The 16956-nt window shown below is 52.1% G+C and overlaps 2 protein-coding genes across 2 annotated transcripts; both read left to right on the top strand.

The window, feature by feature from the left end:
* The first annotated feature begins 905 nt into the window (after positions 1-905).
* On the top strand, positions 906-5950 carry LOC123346612 (early activation antigen CD69-like). Its single transcript, XM_044984088.1, has 5 exons — positions 906-942; positions 2027-2107; positions 3650-3849; positions 4581-4684; positions 5623-5950. The coding sequence occupies exons 1-5, from the start codon at positions 906-908 to the stop codon at positions 5786-5788; spliced, it is 588 nt and encodes a 195-aa protein (XP_044840023.1). The 3' UTR covers positions 5789-5950.
* Positions 5951-9332: 3382 nt separating this feature from the next.
* On the top strand, positions 9333-16956 carry LOC123346611 (zinc finger protein 501-like). The gene is made up of 3 exons (XM_044984087.1): positions 9333-9405; positions 15163-15264; positions 15725-16956. Exons 2-3 carry the CDS (start codon positions 15186-15188, stop codon positions 16954-16956), a joined length of 1311 nt encoding a protein of 436 aa, XP_044840022.1. The 5' UTR covers positions 9333-9405; positions 15163-15185.

The raw sequence follows: 16956 nt of genomic DNA, 5'->3' as shown, positions 1-16956 counted from the left end.
AAGTCACCCCGGCGGGTCTTCTCCTAGCCTGGAGCTGCCCTCGCATCACGGCCTCGAGTTTTTCTCCCCGAGCACGGGGGCTAGACACTTTGAGGGGGGGGGGGGTTGTACGTTTGTTTTAATGAAAACTGAAACAATCACATATTCCAGTAGCTGGGGCAAGGAGAAAAACACCCAAATTCCTGCCCTGCTGCTGACACACCACATGGCCACGGTCAGGCAGCGGGATTGCTGTGACCACTGCCCAGCCCACTGCGCATAACTATCTCATTGGTACCTTGTGCTTCACCTCTTGCCTGGGCTTTAGGCTACGTCTCCACTGCAGCTGGGAGGTGTGACTGCAGTTTGTGAAGCCGTACGGAGCTAGAATACCAGAGCTAGCTCCAGTAACAAGAGCCGCATAGCCATGGCGGCAGGGCCTGCACAAGCGCTGTCGGTCTCCTGCGTACGCACGCTCATGCTGCTAGCTCATGCCTGTGCCCCTGCCTTTCAGAGAGAGGACACGGAGATCGTTCTGGGGGGAAACTGCAAATGGAAGAACGTCTTAATGGCAATGAAAACACAGAGGGAGGAGGAGAGAATTCTCTTCAGCAGCTGACGGAGCCTCTTAATTGTAATGGACACCCGGACAGAGGAGATGAACCAGGTAACTTGGGACTTGTCTTCACAGAGAAATTTACCAGTATAATTATACCATTATAGTTATACCAGTATAACTCCCTGTGTGAACACTCCTATTCTGGAATAAATGCATCTTCATGGGGAGCTAGCCTGGTATAACCATAGTGGTATAATATTACAGGCGTGACCTATACCAGTACATTCTCCTGTGTAGACAAGCACCCTGAACCCTCACTCTCTAGGAAATGGTTAGCGGAAGAGACAGAGGCTAAGGGCTTGGCCACATGGGAAAGTTATCCCCGTATACACTAAGATGTGAATGTAAACGGATATACCTACCCCAGTACAACCCCCCTGTGGACTCTCTTATTCTGGTCTGTGTGTATGCAACTCTCTAGTCTAGTCATTCTCAACTTATTTACCATTGTTGGCTGCATCCCATACTACCTGTATGGCCCTGAGGATGTCACATGGGCCACAGCTTGAGAACCACTTCTCTGGTCAGTGTGTGTTACAGGCCCCCTTGTGCCAGATCCACAGAGGACTCGAATCTGTTCCTATGTGTCTGTGCAGCGCCTGGCACAATGGGGCCCTGATCTCAGCTGGGGCAGGGACTGTCTCTCCCTGTGTGTCTGTGCAGCACCCGGCACAACGAGGCCCTGATCTCAGCTGGGGCAGGGACTGTCTCTCGCTGTGTGTCTGTGCAGCGCCCGGCACAACGGGGCCCTGATCTCAGCTGGGGCAGGGCCTGTCTCTCCCTGTGTGTCTGTGCAGCGCCCGGCACAACGGGGCCCTGATCTCAGCTGGGGCAGGGACTGTCTCTCGCTGTGTGTCTTTGCAGCGCCCGGCACAACGGGGCCCTGATCTCAGCTGGGGCAGGGCCTGTCTCTCGCTGTGTGTCTGTGCAGCGCCCGGCACAACGGTGCCCTGATCTCAGCTGGGGCAGGGACTGTCTCTCGCTGTGTGTCTGTGCAGCGCCCAGCACAACGGAGCCCTGATCTCAGCTGGGGCAGGAACTGTCTCTCCCTGTGTCTGTGCAGCGCCCGGCACAACGGGGCCCTGATCTCAGTTGGAGTCTCTAGATGTTACTGGAAATCAACCATTGTTGTTTGCAATGTACTTGTAGCCATGTTGGTCCCAGGACATTACAGAGACAAGCCAGGGGAGGTGATATCTTTTATTGGACCAACTTCTGTTGCTGAGAGAGACAAGCTTTCGAGCTTACACAGAATTGAAGAAGGTGTCTGTGTAGCTCGAATGCTGTTTCTTTCACCAACAGAAATGGGTCCAATAAAACCTATTACCTCACACTCCTTGTCTCACTGGAAATCAAATCATTTCTGTTACTATTTAGATAACACCGCTCCCCCTAAGGGCACTAATTGTTTTTCTCTTCCTATTTTAGGTTATTCATGTAACCGCAAGTTCCAGACTCTCGTAGCTGGAGTCTTCATAGTTTTGATCATTATCATCATTGTTCTGGCTGGTAAGTTCCTAGCCCTCAGTCTCTGCGCTTCCTGGTTTGCCTTGGAGCTGTCACAGTCACATATTCACACCTCCCCGGCCTCCAGCTTCCGCTCCTTCCTCTTACTACTTCATCACTGGCTCTTTAAATCAGCTGTCTAGTGTTATCCATCGGTGGAACCATCCCTGTACCTCCTCTACTGCAGTGAAAGGGTTGCATTTCATTGAGGGTTTTCAGCTAGTTTTACTGTGTAGCCCCCTTTTTCTGCCACCCGAGGGGAGAAAAGAAATCTCCCCTTTTTTATTCTCTCCACCTTTTGTATAGACAGTTCCAGGAGCCTGTCAGAGGTTGGTCTCAGCCAGGACGCATCACCTTGAAAAGTCAAGTGAGCTAAAGTGCTGCTGACACTGATTCGCCTCTGTTTATATTGATGGTACAGTCGACTGTCGGTCATGCCCGCTCATTTGAGTCTCCTAGGTTGTGCTGAAGGCAGGCTCTGGAGAGTGGAACAGCCAGTTACCATTTCTGAGGGGCTTTCATGGGAGGAAGGATGGTCCAAGGGTTAAGGTGCTGGTTTCGGTGCAGAAACTTCCTGTGCGCCCTTTCCTGTCCGGGGATGGGGCACCTACGGAAAAAAAAATAGTGGGTGCTCAGCACCTACCGGCAGCCCCACAGATTGATGCCCCCCCTCCACAGTGCCTCCTACCTGTCAGTGGGCCCCGCGGATCAGCTGCTCCCGCCCCTTCCAGCGCCTCCCACGATCAGCTGTTCGGAGGCATGCAGGAGGTGCTGGGGCGGGGGCAGGAAGAGATGGGGCAGGAAGAGGAGGGGTGGAGGCTTGGGAGGGGGTGAAGTGGGGGCAGGGCCTGGGGCAGAGTGGAGGTCGAGCACCCCCCCTCCCCGGGAATGCAGGAAGTCGGTGCCTATGGTAGATGGGGGGCAGAGATTTACCATAAACAGGGTCTGGAATCGCTGTGACAATCAGTAACATGAAATGGCATCAACGTGTCACGGGGCAACTGGTCCCTTTAAGGGGAGATGGGGCCAGCCCCACCGGCGCCATGGTTAATTAGTTGCTTCCTAGCCAGAGGTAGGGAGACTAAGGAGGGTCAAGTGAGAGCTTGATCACCTGGGCCTTATAAAGGGACTGAGAGCGGGAACACGGGGACCAGGCAGGCTCCCTTAGGAAGGCCTTGAGCAAGGATCTGTAAGGAAAAGTCCTGGGAACTGGGCCCAGAGGCTGAGCTGAAGGGAAGTCCTGAGGTTCGGCGGGACCTTTCTTCGTTTGTTTGGGTCTTCTTAATTTGGACCCTTGGCAACCTGGAAGGGGGGATACGTTTGTCGTGGACTTGAACGGAGGGTGAAGCTCCATCTGCAGCACAGAGCAGTGGCTGGGAAGCTGAGGAGGCCGACCTTGGAGAGGGAAACTGAGGCCCGGAGCAGCAGCTGCACTATCCTTGGTTTAATGGGGGTCTCTGGTTCTGAGAACATTTATTGCCCCTTACCCCTCCCCTCCCCCATACAGAGAGGGAGCGAATCTTTGACCCTGTTTGACTTTCTCAGTTTCAGTAGGAAAATCGTCTAACCCACCTTCAGCTGGTCCAGATCCTCCAGCCGCTGCCGGCTGCTGCCCGGACGGCTGGGTCGGGTACGGAGGGAAATGCTACTACTTCTCCGAGGCCGAAGGGGACTGGAACAACAGCCAGAGCAACTGCTCCTCCTTCGGCGCCTCCCTGGCTGGGATCGACACCCCTCAGGAAATGGTGGGAGACCCTTTCCGACTTTAGAGCAGTGGTCCCCAAACTTTTGAGGGTTGTTCCCCTGCCTTACTCCTGACCGTACCCCCCCGTCACCCCCCGCAGAGGTGGAGGTGGGTTTGATCTCCCCCATAACTCCCCCAGCCCAGCTCCTAGCCCCGGGTGGGCTGGGGAGGGACAGGACGTGCTCTTCCCCTGCACAGCTGCTTGCAGGCAGGAGTTGAGAGGGGAGTTCAGACCTACCTCTGGGTACCTGCCCCGGCTGCAGGGCGCTCCCAGCAGCACAGGGGAGATCAGATCCACCTCTACCTCCACCTCTGGCAACCTCTTACGGCTGCAGGAAGCCCTGGAGCTTCCACCCAGCCCTGGAGGAGGTACCCAGAGGGAGTCTGATCTCCCCTGAGAGCCGCTGTGCAAGGGAGGAGTAAGTCCTGTCCCTCCCCATCCCGGGGACTAGCAGCTGGAGATGGGGACATGGTAGTAGCCCCCAGCTTGGGCGCCCCCGGACCTGCCCCTCCCCCCACATAGCTAGATTTCACGGAGGAGGACTGATTTCATGGTCCGTGATGCGTTTTTCACGGCCGTGGCTTTGGTAAGGCCCCAGCCTTAACGAGGAGGCTTTGGCGTCGCTGGCAGCTAGAACAGCGCTGCAAACTGCACTGGGCCCCGTCAGCAGCACAGAGAGACTCGAATGCAGGTTGTGGTGAATAATGTCTGTCACTTCCCCTTTTGGAAAGGCTTTCATTAAGCGCCATAAAGACCTCTCTGAGCACTGGATCGGCCTCCGGAGGGAACCGGGCCAGGTGTGGAAATGGACCAACGGCACCGAATTCAATCACTGGTGAGTTCTCTTCCTTGTCAATGGGGACGGAGGGGGGGCTATCAGGGAAATTGGCTTAGCCACAAATGTGACTCGTTAGCTGCCTCCCAGCTGATGGGGCTGAGGCCAGGGATCACAAGAGAGGATCAGGTGACTTGCAGGCTTAATTTAAAGGCCAGCAAACTGCTCCGCTGAGAGCTGGCGGGAGCAGGTAGGTGCTTGCTGGAGGCAGGGCCCGGTTTAGTTCTTCGCTTGATGTTGAACTGCTTTGAGTAGTAAAACGTATCCCTGAGGAAATGGAGAGAATTGCTGTTGTGATAACTCTGAGACGAGCCTTAATAGCTCAGCTGATTCAAGCTGGACTTAACCCAACCCTACTAAGGCCGTTTTCAACATCCACACGTAACTGTTTTGCTGCTGACCATCTTAACAGAAGCATCAAGCCAGCAAACTTCCCCATCGCCACTGGATGAAGTCCCAGATCCTGGCGCAGATTGTTGCTATCAAGGATTGCTGGCGTTGTGCAAGAAAAAATCAACCCCCTTCCCCAAATTTAGTCCTCTCCTTCATGTCCCCAAAATGGGGAGAGACAAAGGTGATGCATCCCCTTCCTGGTGACAAACATTTCAACTGCTCGCTGGGTCCCAAAACTCAGTATTTTCCTAGATAAGAAAAGCCCCAGCTGTTCCTATCCTAGCTGCTTCCCAGTTTCCCTTGACAACTTCTGTGATGCAATTGTGTTTGGAACTTTGCACCAAAATGGTGCATCACAGTGCAATTAAAAATTGGAGAGCAGCGTTGAATGTGAACCATAGCCAGGCATGTTGGACTAACTGGACTACACAAAAGTGAAAGGGGACGGTGTTCATAACGTAGAGGCCCTAGCCGCTTGCTTTCTGTCCGCCGTGCTGCATAGAATATGAAGCCTTGACTTTAATTCCGTGGTGCTTGCAATGCAGGTTCGAAGTCAGAGCACAGGGTGAGTGCGCGTATCTGAACGATGAAGCCGTCACCTCTTCTTGGTGCGACACGGTGCGATACTGGATCTGCAGCAAGCCTGCCGGACTTACGCTGAGAAAGGAGAATGGTGCGCAAGGGCAAGCGGAGATGTCAGAGCTCAGCTGAAGTGCTACTGTATGCACAGGGACACACGCAACCCCCGCCCCGACTTTTCTACTCAACGTATTTGAGGCAGCAGGGGAGTGGGGGTGCTAGTGACGTGCTGTATCTTGTTTCTGTGCAAGTGAAGGTGGTCCAGAGCCTCTCAGCATCTGCTTTTTCCTCAACTGTTCCGGAACCTGCAGGGCTGGCTGCGGATCCGCAAGCGGCTAGCAGGAGGTGCTCAGTGGAGGAGCAAGTGGCGGGAGGGACCTCGGGGGAGGGAAGAGGTGGAGGGAGAGTGGAGCAGGGGTGAAGCCCCCACTGGGAGAAACAAGAGTCAGTGCCTGTGATCCAGCTGCTGGGACCCTGCACTTTAAATCCATCAATGTGACTAAAGAAAAGTTGCTGCTGTTTATCCTTCAGAGGGTACAATCACTATATTTGACTGTGCCACACCTGACCCCCACTAGGGTTAGGGCCCTACCAAATTCACTCTCTGGCCACCCAGCTGTGAAGGCAGCAGCACTGAAGTAAGGGTGGCAATACCTCGAACCCCCTAAAATAACCTTGCAACCTTGCCCCTCTCTTGTGGCACCTTAGAGACTAACACGTTTCTTTAGGTATAAACTTTCATGGGCTGGAACCCACTTAATCTGATGCATTTAAAAAAAATTTTTAAAAAAATGATGTGCTCATGTTTGATTTTTGTCTGGTTTTCTTTCTCCTGTAGTTCCAGGGTTGTTGTTTTTTTTAATCCCCCGGCATTCTTCCCTCCACCCCAGTCTCTGTTTTCCTTGGTTCTCTGCCAGCTCCACAGGATTACGTGCTACCGATCTGCTTCCTTTGCAAACCTTCCTCCTCCCCTGTAAGGCCGTTACGTGGAAAGTGAGAGTCTGGATTTTTCCCCCTGGCCAAATAAAGAATCATGTGGCCTTATTCTCCTCTGCTTTGGGAAGATGGGACTGTCACAGTCCAGGGCAACTGCAGCTATATTCCTCCTCTGTGGTTCCTCGAGGACACGCGTTCTAGGCTCCTGGCTCCTCAGCCATCACCTCTCTTGGGCAGAGCCCCACGTCTCTCTCCCTCCCGACCAGGGTTTTTCCAGGCTCCACAGTTCCCTGCCTTACAGTGTAACATTCCCCCAGCAAGCCAGACGGCCTAAACAGGCTAGTGTCCGCACCTCGGTGTCTCTCCAGAGGCTAGGAACAGCTGTTATTGCCAGCAGTTATAAATTACTCCACAGCCCTTTATAAGCAAGCATTGATTCTTACAGTGAAAAACTACAAAGAAAAGAGGTGGAGTGAAGGTAGGGCACTGGGGGCTGGGATGGGAAGAGGTGGAGCAAGGGTGGGGCCTTGGGGCAGAGATGGAGCCCCTCCTCCTCCGAAAAATAAAATCACTTCTCTAAAAAATCCTTGCATAGATTTTTAGATGTGCAATCTGAGTATTCATCTTTAGCCTTTAAATGCTTGGATTTTCAGCCATATCGTTTTTTATATACATCCTTCAAAAGACCCCCCCCTTATCTAAAATACACATGCGAACCTTGGGCATAGGGGCACCATAAACCCTAAGGACGGCCCTGAAAGGGAGAGTAAATCAGGCTAACAATGAAATCCGAATTCAACTGCAAATTGACCTTTTGAGCGATTGCTGTAGCTCCATAATGGGTCAGCCTCACACAGGCCTGTCTCTGGGTCTTTGCTTTTCCAGATCCTCTTGTAGTCTCCCTTCACTGGACACTTCTCCTGACCCGTCTGGGTTTCCATTGCCTTTCAGGGGCTGCTCCTACTGCTGTTTCTCCCCCATCTTTCTGTGAGGCCCTGGGGAGTGAGTCCTGGGCTCCTCTGAGGCGGAGTCAGCACAGTCGGTTACAACCAGCTGCAGAGACTCGGACCCAGAATTTCTCCCCTTTCACAGCTTCTTCCACTCCTGGAATTCCAGATAGACCAGTCTGGGGTTAGTGTGCTAAGCCTGGGGATTCCTCTTTTCATTCACTGCTCCCCTTAGTAATGCACACATCCAGACTGGCTATCAATAAATTCATGATCTTCCATTTAATTAGCCCCCTTACTCTCCCTAAAAATCCCCAAGCACCTAAAGACCCAGCTCGCTGGGCTGTGCAGAGATGTGGTCACGTTCCACTGAAGTGGATTCAGAGTAGCCGCCCTGTTAGTCTGTATCTGTGAAGTGGAGTGGAACGGAATGTAGCAGCAGCTGCCAGCAACATGAGTCAGCAATTTTGGAAAAGCCAGAAAGGAGACGCCTGTGTCCCGCAGATACTTTCACTGGACTTTGAATGAATGAGACCAGATCTTGGGCTGGGGTTTGGTCAGATGAACAAGGCTAGCCTTGGCCTGCTAAACCCAGGGTTGTAAGTTCAATCCTTGAGGGTCACTGATGGATCTGGGGCAAAAATCAGTACTTGGTCTTGCTAGTGAAGGTGGGGGGCTGGACTCAATGACCCTTCAGGGTCCCTTCCAGTTCCATGAGATAGGTATATCTCCATATATATTATCTCCTGTAAATGTAAACATTCCTGCTCTTGGGAGAACAGTGTTTATATATGTGTGGGTGTGTCTAGATACTGACCACGGACAAGCTATTAAGCCATTAGTACAACAGCCCCCAGATGTGCATCTGATGTTAGCCCGCCATACGGCTGTTTTATCATATTACTTCAGAAACATTATAAAGCTACGTAGAATCATAGAAACGTAGGGCTGGAAACAAAAAAGCCCAGCTCAGCCTCAAGACTGGATCTAGACTGGAATTTTCCTGGGAAATGTGGAGTGATTTGAACACAGGGTCGCGGATTTACAACCTAAATATACAGGCATTTTTCACAACCCCGAAAGTCTTCCAAGCCGGGCTTTTCAAAGGTCCCTAAGGGAGTGATCTTGCCCAGATAATTTAATTCCCTTGGGTGCCTCTGCAAAGGGCTCAGGCCGTATCCAAAAGGCAGGAGGCCCGTGAGACCTAGGGCTAGATGATGACCTCCTGAGGTCTCCTCCAGCCCTAATGGTCCATGATGCTACGTGGGGTGGCAGTTTGTCACGTCCCACCGGGCACACGCTGCTCTGTAGTGGAGTATTGGCATCAACAGGCCGTTAATGAGGCCGCTGGCTTTGCAGTGCAGGCCAGTCCCGGGCTCTTGCCCTGAGATCTGTAACTAGCAGTGACTTTCCAGAGGCGCTGGGCCTGGCCAGACGATGATGGGGGGCAAGGGGGAGGTTCAGGAGTGGGGCAGGGCCCCGCCAGCGCAGCCAGCCCCGCGGGGAGAGGCCCGAGCCCTGCCCCGGCAGTGCCCCCGGCGGCCGCTAGGGGTCCCCGCGCTGCAGCGCCGCGGCCCGCGGGCGAGGCCCCTGGTAAACAGCCGAGGCCAGGCTGGAGCCGAGCGGGGTGGAGGGCGCGGGCTGTGACTGGAGCTCGGTAAAGGCGGGTCCTGCGGGGGCCGGGCTGAGCGCGGGGGGGGGGCGGAAGCGGGGCGGGGCGCGCAGCCCAGCGGCCCCCAGCCCCCTCCAGGGCGGCTCGCTGCAGCTAGCCCGGTCCGTCCCCCCGTCGGTCAACTCATTGCACCGGGGGTGCAGCGCTGCAGCCCGCGGGATCGGCCCCGCCCCCAGCCAGCTCCGGGACAGCTGGTACGGTGCGCTGGTGGGGGAGGGGGTGTCCTGTGTCTGTGCAGGGCTGGGGGGAGTGTGTGAGCTGGGTCTGTGCAGGGGGTGTATGGCTGCTCTGTCTGGGGGAGGGGATCGGTGTCTGTGCAGGGGGTGTATGGCTGCTCTGTGGGGGTGGGGGGATCGGTGTCTGTGCAGGGGGTGTATGGCTGCTCTGTGGGGGAGGGGGGATCGGTGTCTGTGCAGGGGGTGTATGGCTGCTCTGTCTGTGGGGGGGGTCGGTGTCTGTGCAGGGTGTGTATGATGGGGGGTTGGGTGCTCTCTGTGCAGGGCTCTGTGGGGGAGGGGGGATCGGTGTCTGTGCAGGGGTGTGTATGATGGGGGGTTGGGTGCTCTCTGTGCAGGGCTCTGTGTGGGAGGGATTGGTGTCTGTGCAGGGGTGTGTGTGCGGGGTTGTGTGTTCTCTGTGCAGGGCTCTATGGGGGGACAGGTTGGATTTGATTTATATCAAATTGATTTAAATCATGATTTAATTCATGGTTTAAATCAAGTCTTCCTGACTTAAATCATAGATTTCTACATAAAAGTCCATTCTTGTTGGGTGTTATAACCTAAATACATATTCTTCACAACTTGGAGATAGATGTAGGTTTCATTTTTAGAAGGTACACACTACACATTTTTAAACAGTGATTTATTTTGAAAACTTTTCAGATTAGTTTTACAGTTATATCAGAAAATGAATGATTAGTTATTTCGTTTACCAAAGGTAATTGAAGCAGATAGTTATGAAGTCATTGGAATGTGAACTATCTCCAATTCAACAAATTAATCATTAATATTTGGAGGAATTTCTTGCTATGCTATATTAGGAGGAAAACATCACCAGACAGACATTTAAATTGTTGTATTTAACTAAAACAACAATGTTATGTATTCTGGATTTTTCTCTTCAACAGCAAACATAATATTTTAACAAAACAAGCATATGAATTTTTAAATGTAGTTAAACGTTCACGTTTTTTAAAATCAGGTTTGTTTTTGTTAAAATTGTTTCAAAAAAAAAATTAAAACCAACAAAAATTAAATCGACTGGGTGGATAGTCTTCAGAATCCTGTATGTTGAGGATGCATTCTCCTAAATGAAATAAGGCAATGCAGTTATTTAATTATTACCATACTGCTCATTACCAGGTCAACATGAAAACTTAAAATACTGGCTTCTGTAGCTAACTCAGTCGTCTTAACCTTCATTTTCCTGCTTTTTCATATTCTGGAAAAGAAAAATAAGCTTTCCTGCTTTGTCAGGTTCCAAACATTATCTCAATTTGGAATGAATTAGTTCAAATGAAGAAAATAGTCTTTCTACACCGACAGAAGAAGAAGAAGCTACTGCTGTTAAAAGTGAGATTATTACTTCAGCAGTCTCCGAATCCAAGAATTTAAGTGACTTCCACTGGTTCACTGGTGTGACTTTCTTGACAAAATCAGCAAACATGTATTTCTTGAATGGTTCCCCCTTAGCTCTGAAGTTTATTCTAGTTGGCATTATGGAGGGATGATTGCTGCATGTCCATGTCATAGTCAACTCCTCTTCTTCAGCAGTTAAGGTTTGAGCCTGGTACCGAGTATTGAGAATATTTGCAAGAAAATGAGCGGGAGATAGTGCCTGTCCATTTGGGTTTTTTTAATGCTTGTAATTTAAGTCTGTCATTGCATATTTCTCTTTTTAAGGTCTCACTCAGTTCCTTCCAAACTTTGGCTGTGACGGTGCCATTTATTTTCTCATGATTTTGTTCACAAACTGTCATCTGATTAGGCCAGTTCTTGATCTAGTGCTCAAAACAGTCCACTACTGAGTTCCATCCCATGTCGTGTGGGAGAGTTAGCTCGGCTCCTCCCACTTTTTTCAGAGCAGCTGCTGCAAAGTGGTTGTTAGGGAAGTATTTTGGAATTTCAACATTAGCCTTTATTTCTGGAACAATGATGTCTTTGGCTAGGAGGTGCATCAAATGAGCACTGCAACCATATGTTATTAATTTGGGACTCTCTTCTAAATAATTTCTTCTCATCTTGGATACATTAGCAGCATTGTCTGTGACCAAACTGCTTCTAGACATTTGAATTTTTTTTCACAGTTTGTTATAGCTTTTACTGCTACTTCTTGTACATATTCTGCTGTGTGTGCATTTCCTGATGTATCCATTGTTTCTGTAAGGAAGACATTCCTTTCTTCTGTTGTCACACAAGATCATATAACAGGATCATTGTGGACATTGCTCCACCCATTGAGATTCAGGTTAACAATTTCACCCCCTAGACGTCTTGCACACTGCTCAATTTCTCTTTCATACATTTTATCGAGCAATTTGCCTGCAACATCTGCTCTGTTGGGTGGACTGTATCCTGGTCTTAATGACTGAACCACGTTAATGAAGTGTTGGTTCTCAATCATACGGAAAGGAGAGTCTGTTGCATAAACAAACCGAGCATTTTTTTCATCAATTACCTCTTCTTGTAATCTGCCGGTTCTTATCACAAACTTATCTATGGTTGTTTCTGGGTAATGGAGTTTTTTTTTTCTTTTTCCTACAGGTGATCTACTGTGGCTATGTAACATACATTATGTGACTGAAACACTATCATTGGCAGATAACTCTGAAACTATAGAAAATGATGGTGATCTTGAAGGTGGATAGTCTTCAGAATCCTGTATGTTGAGGATGCATTCTCCTAAATGAAATAAGGCAATGCAGTTATTTAATTATTACCATACTGCTCATTTAGTATTACTCATTGCATTCACTGACACTCAGTACTACTTTAAAGGTGAAGGAAGATCTGTAAAAGGAAGATCTGCCTATTTCAGCTATTTATTTTTTATCACAACTGCATCTAAAATGATAGTACCAGAGAGTAGCAACTATATTTTTTGCTCAAACATGAGAATTCAAGAATAGTCCAGAAGGAAGACAGGCAGTCCTTAAGAAAGAAGTATGAAATAAAAAAGTTTACCAACCTCAAGATCCTGCATGTTCAGGCATGTTGCTTTCATCATCTTCAAGGCAGCTTCCTCCTGAGAGGGAACACTTCTCATGATGTTTCATTTGGTCAACCAGGCCTTGCATTTCTTTGTTGCACTGTTTGCATTTTGCACGCATGTCTGTCCTACCCACAGGTAGAGGAACTTCACTAAAATATTCCCAAACTGGGTCTCTTTTATGGCCTGCTGCCATTATAGGTTTTCCCTTCAAGTGAGAGAATGGTATGGTAGATCTCAAATCAATGAAGGCTACACTCAGAAAGACCTCAAGACTTCTGGAATATGCTGCTCAAACAGTTTCACTTTTGTTTCTATTGCCTGCCCCTCCCTTCTCACGTTTATCTCCAGACTTCTTCTCCTTGTCCAGATCTATTCAAGCATGTTATCTCTGGAGAGACAAATCCAAATTTTGAGAACTGCAAAACTAAGGATCTCTGATGGTATCTTCTAGACTGAGCACTGAGTCCCAGGGGGTAGATAGCAAGATTAACCTAAATAATCTATACAGAAGCCCCTGGAACCCCATAAGATTGTGTCCCTAATCCATGAACTACTGGAACTCATTTACAAAACTTTTCTTAAACATGACATAAATATATTGTCTCATACTATAGGATTAGAATTTATAATCCCTATTCCATGATGAGATATCTTTGCGCTATAATATATCTTAATTAAAACTATCATTAGGTAGGATTTTTCCTCAAAAAGCATTTTATCAAAAAAATCTGATTTAAATAAAAAAAATCTGATTTTTTTTAAATAATTGATTTTTATCCACCCTGAGCTACCATAAGGTGGGTGCAGAACTGGTTGGAAAATCGTTCCCAGAGAGTAGTTATCAGTGGTTCACAGTCATGCTGGAAGGGCATAACGAGTGGGGGTCCCACAGGGATCAGTTCTGGGTTAGGGTTCTGTCCGGTTCTGTTCAATATCTTCAATGATTCAGATAATGGGGCAGAGAGCACACTTATAAAGTTTTTGGATGATACCAAGCTGGGAGGGGTTGCAAGTGCTTTGGAGGATAGAATTAGAATTCAGAATGATCTGGACAAACTGGAGAAATGGTCTGAAGTAAACAGGATGAAATTCAATAAGGACAAATGCAAAGTACTCCACATAGGAAGGAACAATCAGTCGTACAACGTACAAACTGGGAAATGACTGCCTAGAAAGGAGAACTGCGGAAAAGGGTCTGGGGGGCAGAGTGGATCACAAGCTAAATATGAGTCAACAGTGTTACACCGTTGCCAAAAAATCAAACATTATTCCGGGATGTATTAGCCAGAGTGGTGTAAGCAAGACACGAGAAGTAATTCTGCCGCTTTACTCCACATTGATATGCCCTCAACTAGATACTGTGTTCAGCTCTGGGCGCCACATTTCAGGAAAGATGTGGACAAATTGGAGAAAATCCAGAGAAGAGCAACAAAAATGAGTAAAGGTCTAAAAAACATGACTTATGAGGGAAGATTGAAAAACTGGGTTTGTTTAGTCTGGAGAAGAAAAGACGGAGAGGGGACATGCTAACAGTACATAAAAAGGTTGTTACCCTGAGGAAGAAGGTAAATTGTTCTCTTTAATCTCTGAGGATAAAGAAGCAATGGGCTTAAATTGCAGCAAGGGCAGTTTAGGTTGGACATTAGGAAAAACTTCCTGTCAGGGTGGTTAAGCACTGGAATAAATTGCCTAGGGAGGCTGTGGAATCTCCATCACTGGAGATTTCTAGGAGCGGGTTAGAGAAACACCTGTTGGGGATAATGATTAGTCCTGCCCCGAGTGCAGGGGACTGGACTCGATGACCTCTCGAGGTCCCTTCCAATCCTATGATGAGGGGGAGTCAGGAGAGGTGCTGCTTTGCGATGGCAGCACCAGCTGGCGATTGCTCTTTGGCCAGCAGTAGCACTCAGAGCCGTTTGGAGATCAGGCCTCACGGCGCCGGGCCCTGCACGAGCACAGAACGAAGACTCTCCTTGTGCCAAGGAGTTGGGGTGCTGTCCCAGCGGCAGGGGTGGCAGAGCAGGGTCCCTGGGCGTTCTGTGGAGTAAGGGGGGTTTCCTCATTAGTGTGAGGTGCTAGGCCGAATCCAGTGGGGTGATGCTGTCACATGTTTCCAGCAGGAGCACGCTCAGGGCTCTGCGGCTCAGAAGATCACACAACTGTTCCCCGTAGAGCTCTGATGGCCAGGCCCTGTGCTCTGGGGCTGGTTGGGGGCTCTTTTGGGAAGGCCCTGCAGGGCCTGAGTACACAGTCTACTCTGGAAAGTGCAGGCGTCTCTGCCACTCCTTGTGACCGTGGGGATTGCTGGATCTGCCCCATGCAGTGGGGTCCCCGGTGGGGCCGTTGGCTCACGGGACGTGGGCTGAGGTAACTGGCGTTTCCCGGGCTTGCTCCTTTGCACGGAGCTGGTGTTCACCAGACCGGGTGGCCGTAGCCAGGCCAGCTGTTTCCCACCCGTCCCGTTCAGAGGCTCAGTCCTGGCGCTGCACAGAGCCAGTTTGGTTCAAGGGGCATTTCTACCCCTGTGTTAGCGAACGGCTGTGGGGCCACACTGGCACTATGGCTCGGGGAGCCCTGGGGTCATCCTCCCTCCACTCTGATTGTTTGTGTCTGAATTGACCCTCCTGTGTTTCCGCGGGCGTTTCCTGGCTGTCCTGTCTGTGCCAGCCCCGAGTGGCAGATGAATGCCGAGCCGGGTGGGTATTTACCTGGATCCCACCTGATCTGTTCTCTCCCAGCAGGGTCCCAGTCCCGATACCGGATGGAGCGAGGGGAAGAGCTGCAAGTCCCAGATCTCAGCAAAGGCGAGGACGACGAGAGCTGGCCGAGCCCCCAAACAGGTGGGGGATAAATAAGCCCAGCTGAGAGGGGTGGGGGCAGCTGGGACCCCCACAGCCACCCCTGCAAGCCCTCCTGGCCCAGCTCCTCTCCGAGGCTGTCGCCATCCTCTCCATGGTCTGTGTGCACCTGGTACCCATCCCACCACCTGTGCCAGGGCCCCCCAGAACCATATGAGAGCCAGGTCTTGGCTCTCACTGAAAAAGCCAATAATATTTCCAGACCGCACAGAGGCGAAGAAAGGCCTGTGAACGTGAGCGGGGTGGTGCTGATGCCTGCCTGAGTCAGCAGCAGCCTGAAAAAGCTGCAAGAGGTGGGACCGCCCCCTTCAATCCCAGCTCGGAAACCCCCTCCAGGGAGGGGCGGGGCCACGTGGCGGTGCCTGGGGCTCTGACTGCCGTAGTTGGGGCCCTGTCTTCCTGTGGGGATGGCTCAGGCCTGATTGTCCATTTCTTCCTGCAGGTGAGAGGCTGGCGAGCGTGGCCGGGGCAGAGGACGCTACACCGGGAAGGGGCGGCACCAGCACTGATGTGGAGCTGGTGGGAGGAGCGTGGCACAAAGACCCCGCTGCGGGGGCAGAGGAGGCGGTGCCAGGAGGCGGCGCCAGGGTGGAGGAGGTGCTGCCGGGAGGTAGCGCCGATGCAGAGCCGGCGCGGCACAGAGACCCCACCGTCAGGTGGCCCTTTAAATGCGGCGAGTGTGGGAAGAGCTTCCGGCAGAGCGCCACGCTGACCAGGCACCAGCTGCTGCATGCGAGCGAGAGGCCCTACGTCTGCACCACCTGCAGCAAAGGCTTTTGCGACGGCGCGGCGCTGGCCGCGCACCAACGGGGGCACACGGGCGAGCGCCCCTTCCCCTGCCTGGCGTGCGGCAAGGCCTTTGCCGGCAGCTCGGCGCTGCTGGTGCATCAGCGCGTGCACACCGGCGAGCGCCCCTACCGCTGCGGGGAGTGCGGGCAGAGCTTCCGGCAGAGCGCCCACCTGGCGCAGCACCAGCAGGGCACCCACGCCGGCCCGCGCCCCCACGCCTGCGCTCATTGCGGCAGGAGCTTCGGGCTGCGCTGCACACTGGCGCAGCACTTGCGGACGCACCGTGTCGAACAGCCCCACGCCTGCCCCGACTGCCCCCGCCGCTTCCGCCACCGCGCCCACCTGCTCCGGCACCGGCTGGCGCACACGGGCGAGCGCCCCTTCCCCTGCCCGGTCTGCGGCAAAGCCTTTGCCCTGAGCGCCACGTTGCTGCGGCACCAGCTGGTGCACACGGGCGAGCGCCCCCACCGCTGTGAGGAGTGCGGGCGCAGCTACACGCAGAGCTCCTACCTGCGCCAGCACCAGCGCAGTGCCCACGCTGGCCAGCGCCCCCACACCTGCCCTGACTGCGGCCAGGCCTTCGCCGACCGCGCCAACCTCCTGCGGCACCAGCGGGGCCACACGGCCGCCCGGCCCCACACCTGCGCTGAGTGCGGGCGGCGCTTTGCCCAGCTGGCCAGTCTGGTGGAGCACCGCCGGCGGCACACGGGCGAGAAACCCCACGAGTGCCCCCGCTGCGGGCGCTGCTTCCGCCACCACTCGGCCCTGCTCCGCCACCAGCGCGCCCATGCCGGGGAGCGCCCCTTCCGCTGCGCGCAGTGCGGGCGTGGCTTCACCCGCAGCTCCAACCTCCTGCTGCACCAGCGGGTGCATGCTGCTGAGTGA

The sequence above is a fragment of the Mauremys mutica genome, chromosome 12 (assembly GCF_020497125.1).
Source record: "Mauremys mutica isolate MM-2020 ecotype Southern chromosome 12, ASM2049712v1, whole genome shotgun sequence".
NCBI classification, from domain to species: Eukaryota; Metazoa; Chordata; order Testudines; family Geoemydidae; genus Mauremys; species Mauremys mutica.
Note: the sequence above shows the minus strand (reverse complement) of the source record. Positions and strands in the feature narration are given on the sequence as shown.

What these genes read in the sequence shown, in the direction of transcription:
- LOC123346612 (XM_044984088.1), top strand. Translation starts at nt 906, where the DNA reads ATGGGAAAGTTATCCCCGTATACACTAAGATGTGAAT. An exon ending in TATCATCATTGTTCTGGCTG is followed by an intron (nt 2,108 to 3,649) that starts GTAAGTTCCTAG and finishes TGACTTTCTCAG; the next exon opens with TTTCAGTAGGAAAATCGTCT. An exon ending in TCGACACCCCTCAGGAAATG is followed by an intron (nt 3,850 to 4,580) that starts GTGGGAGACCCT and finishes CCTTTTGGAAAG; the next exon opens with GCTTTCATTAAGCGCCATAA.
- LOC123346611 (XM_044984087.1), top strand. Translation starts at nt 15,186, where the DNA reads ATGGAGCGAGGGGAAGAGCTGCAAGTCCCAGATCTCAGCAAAGGCGAG. An exon ending in CTGGCCGAGCCCCCAAACAG is followed by an intron (nt 15,265 to 15,724) that starts GTGGGGGATAAA and finishes TTCTTCCTGCAG; the next exon opens with GTGAGAGGCTGGCGAGCGTG.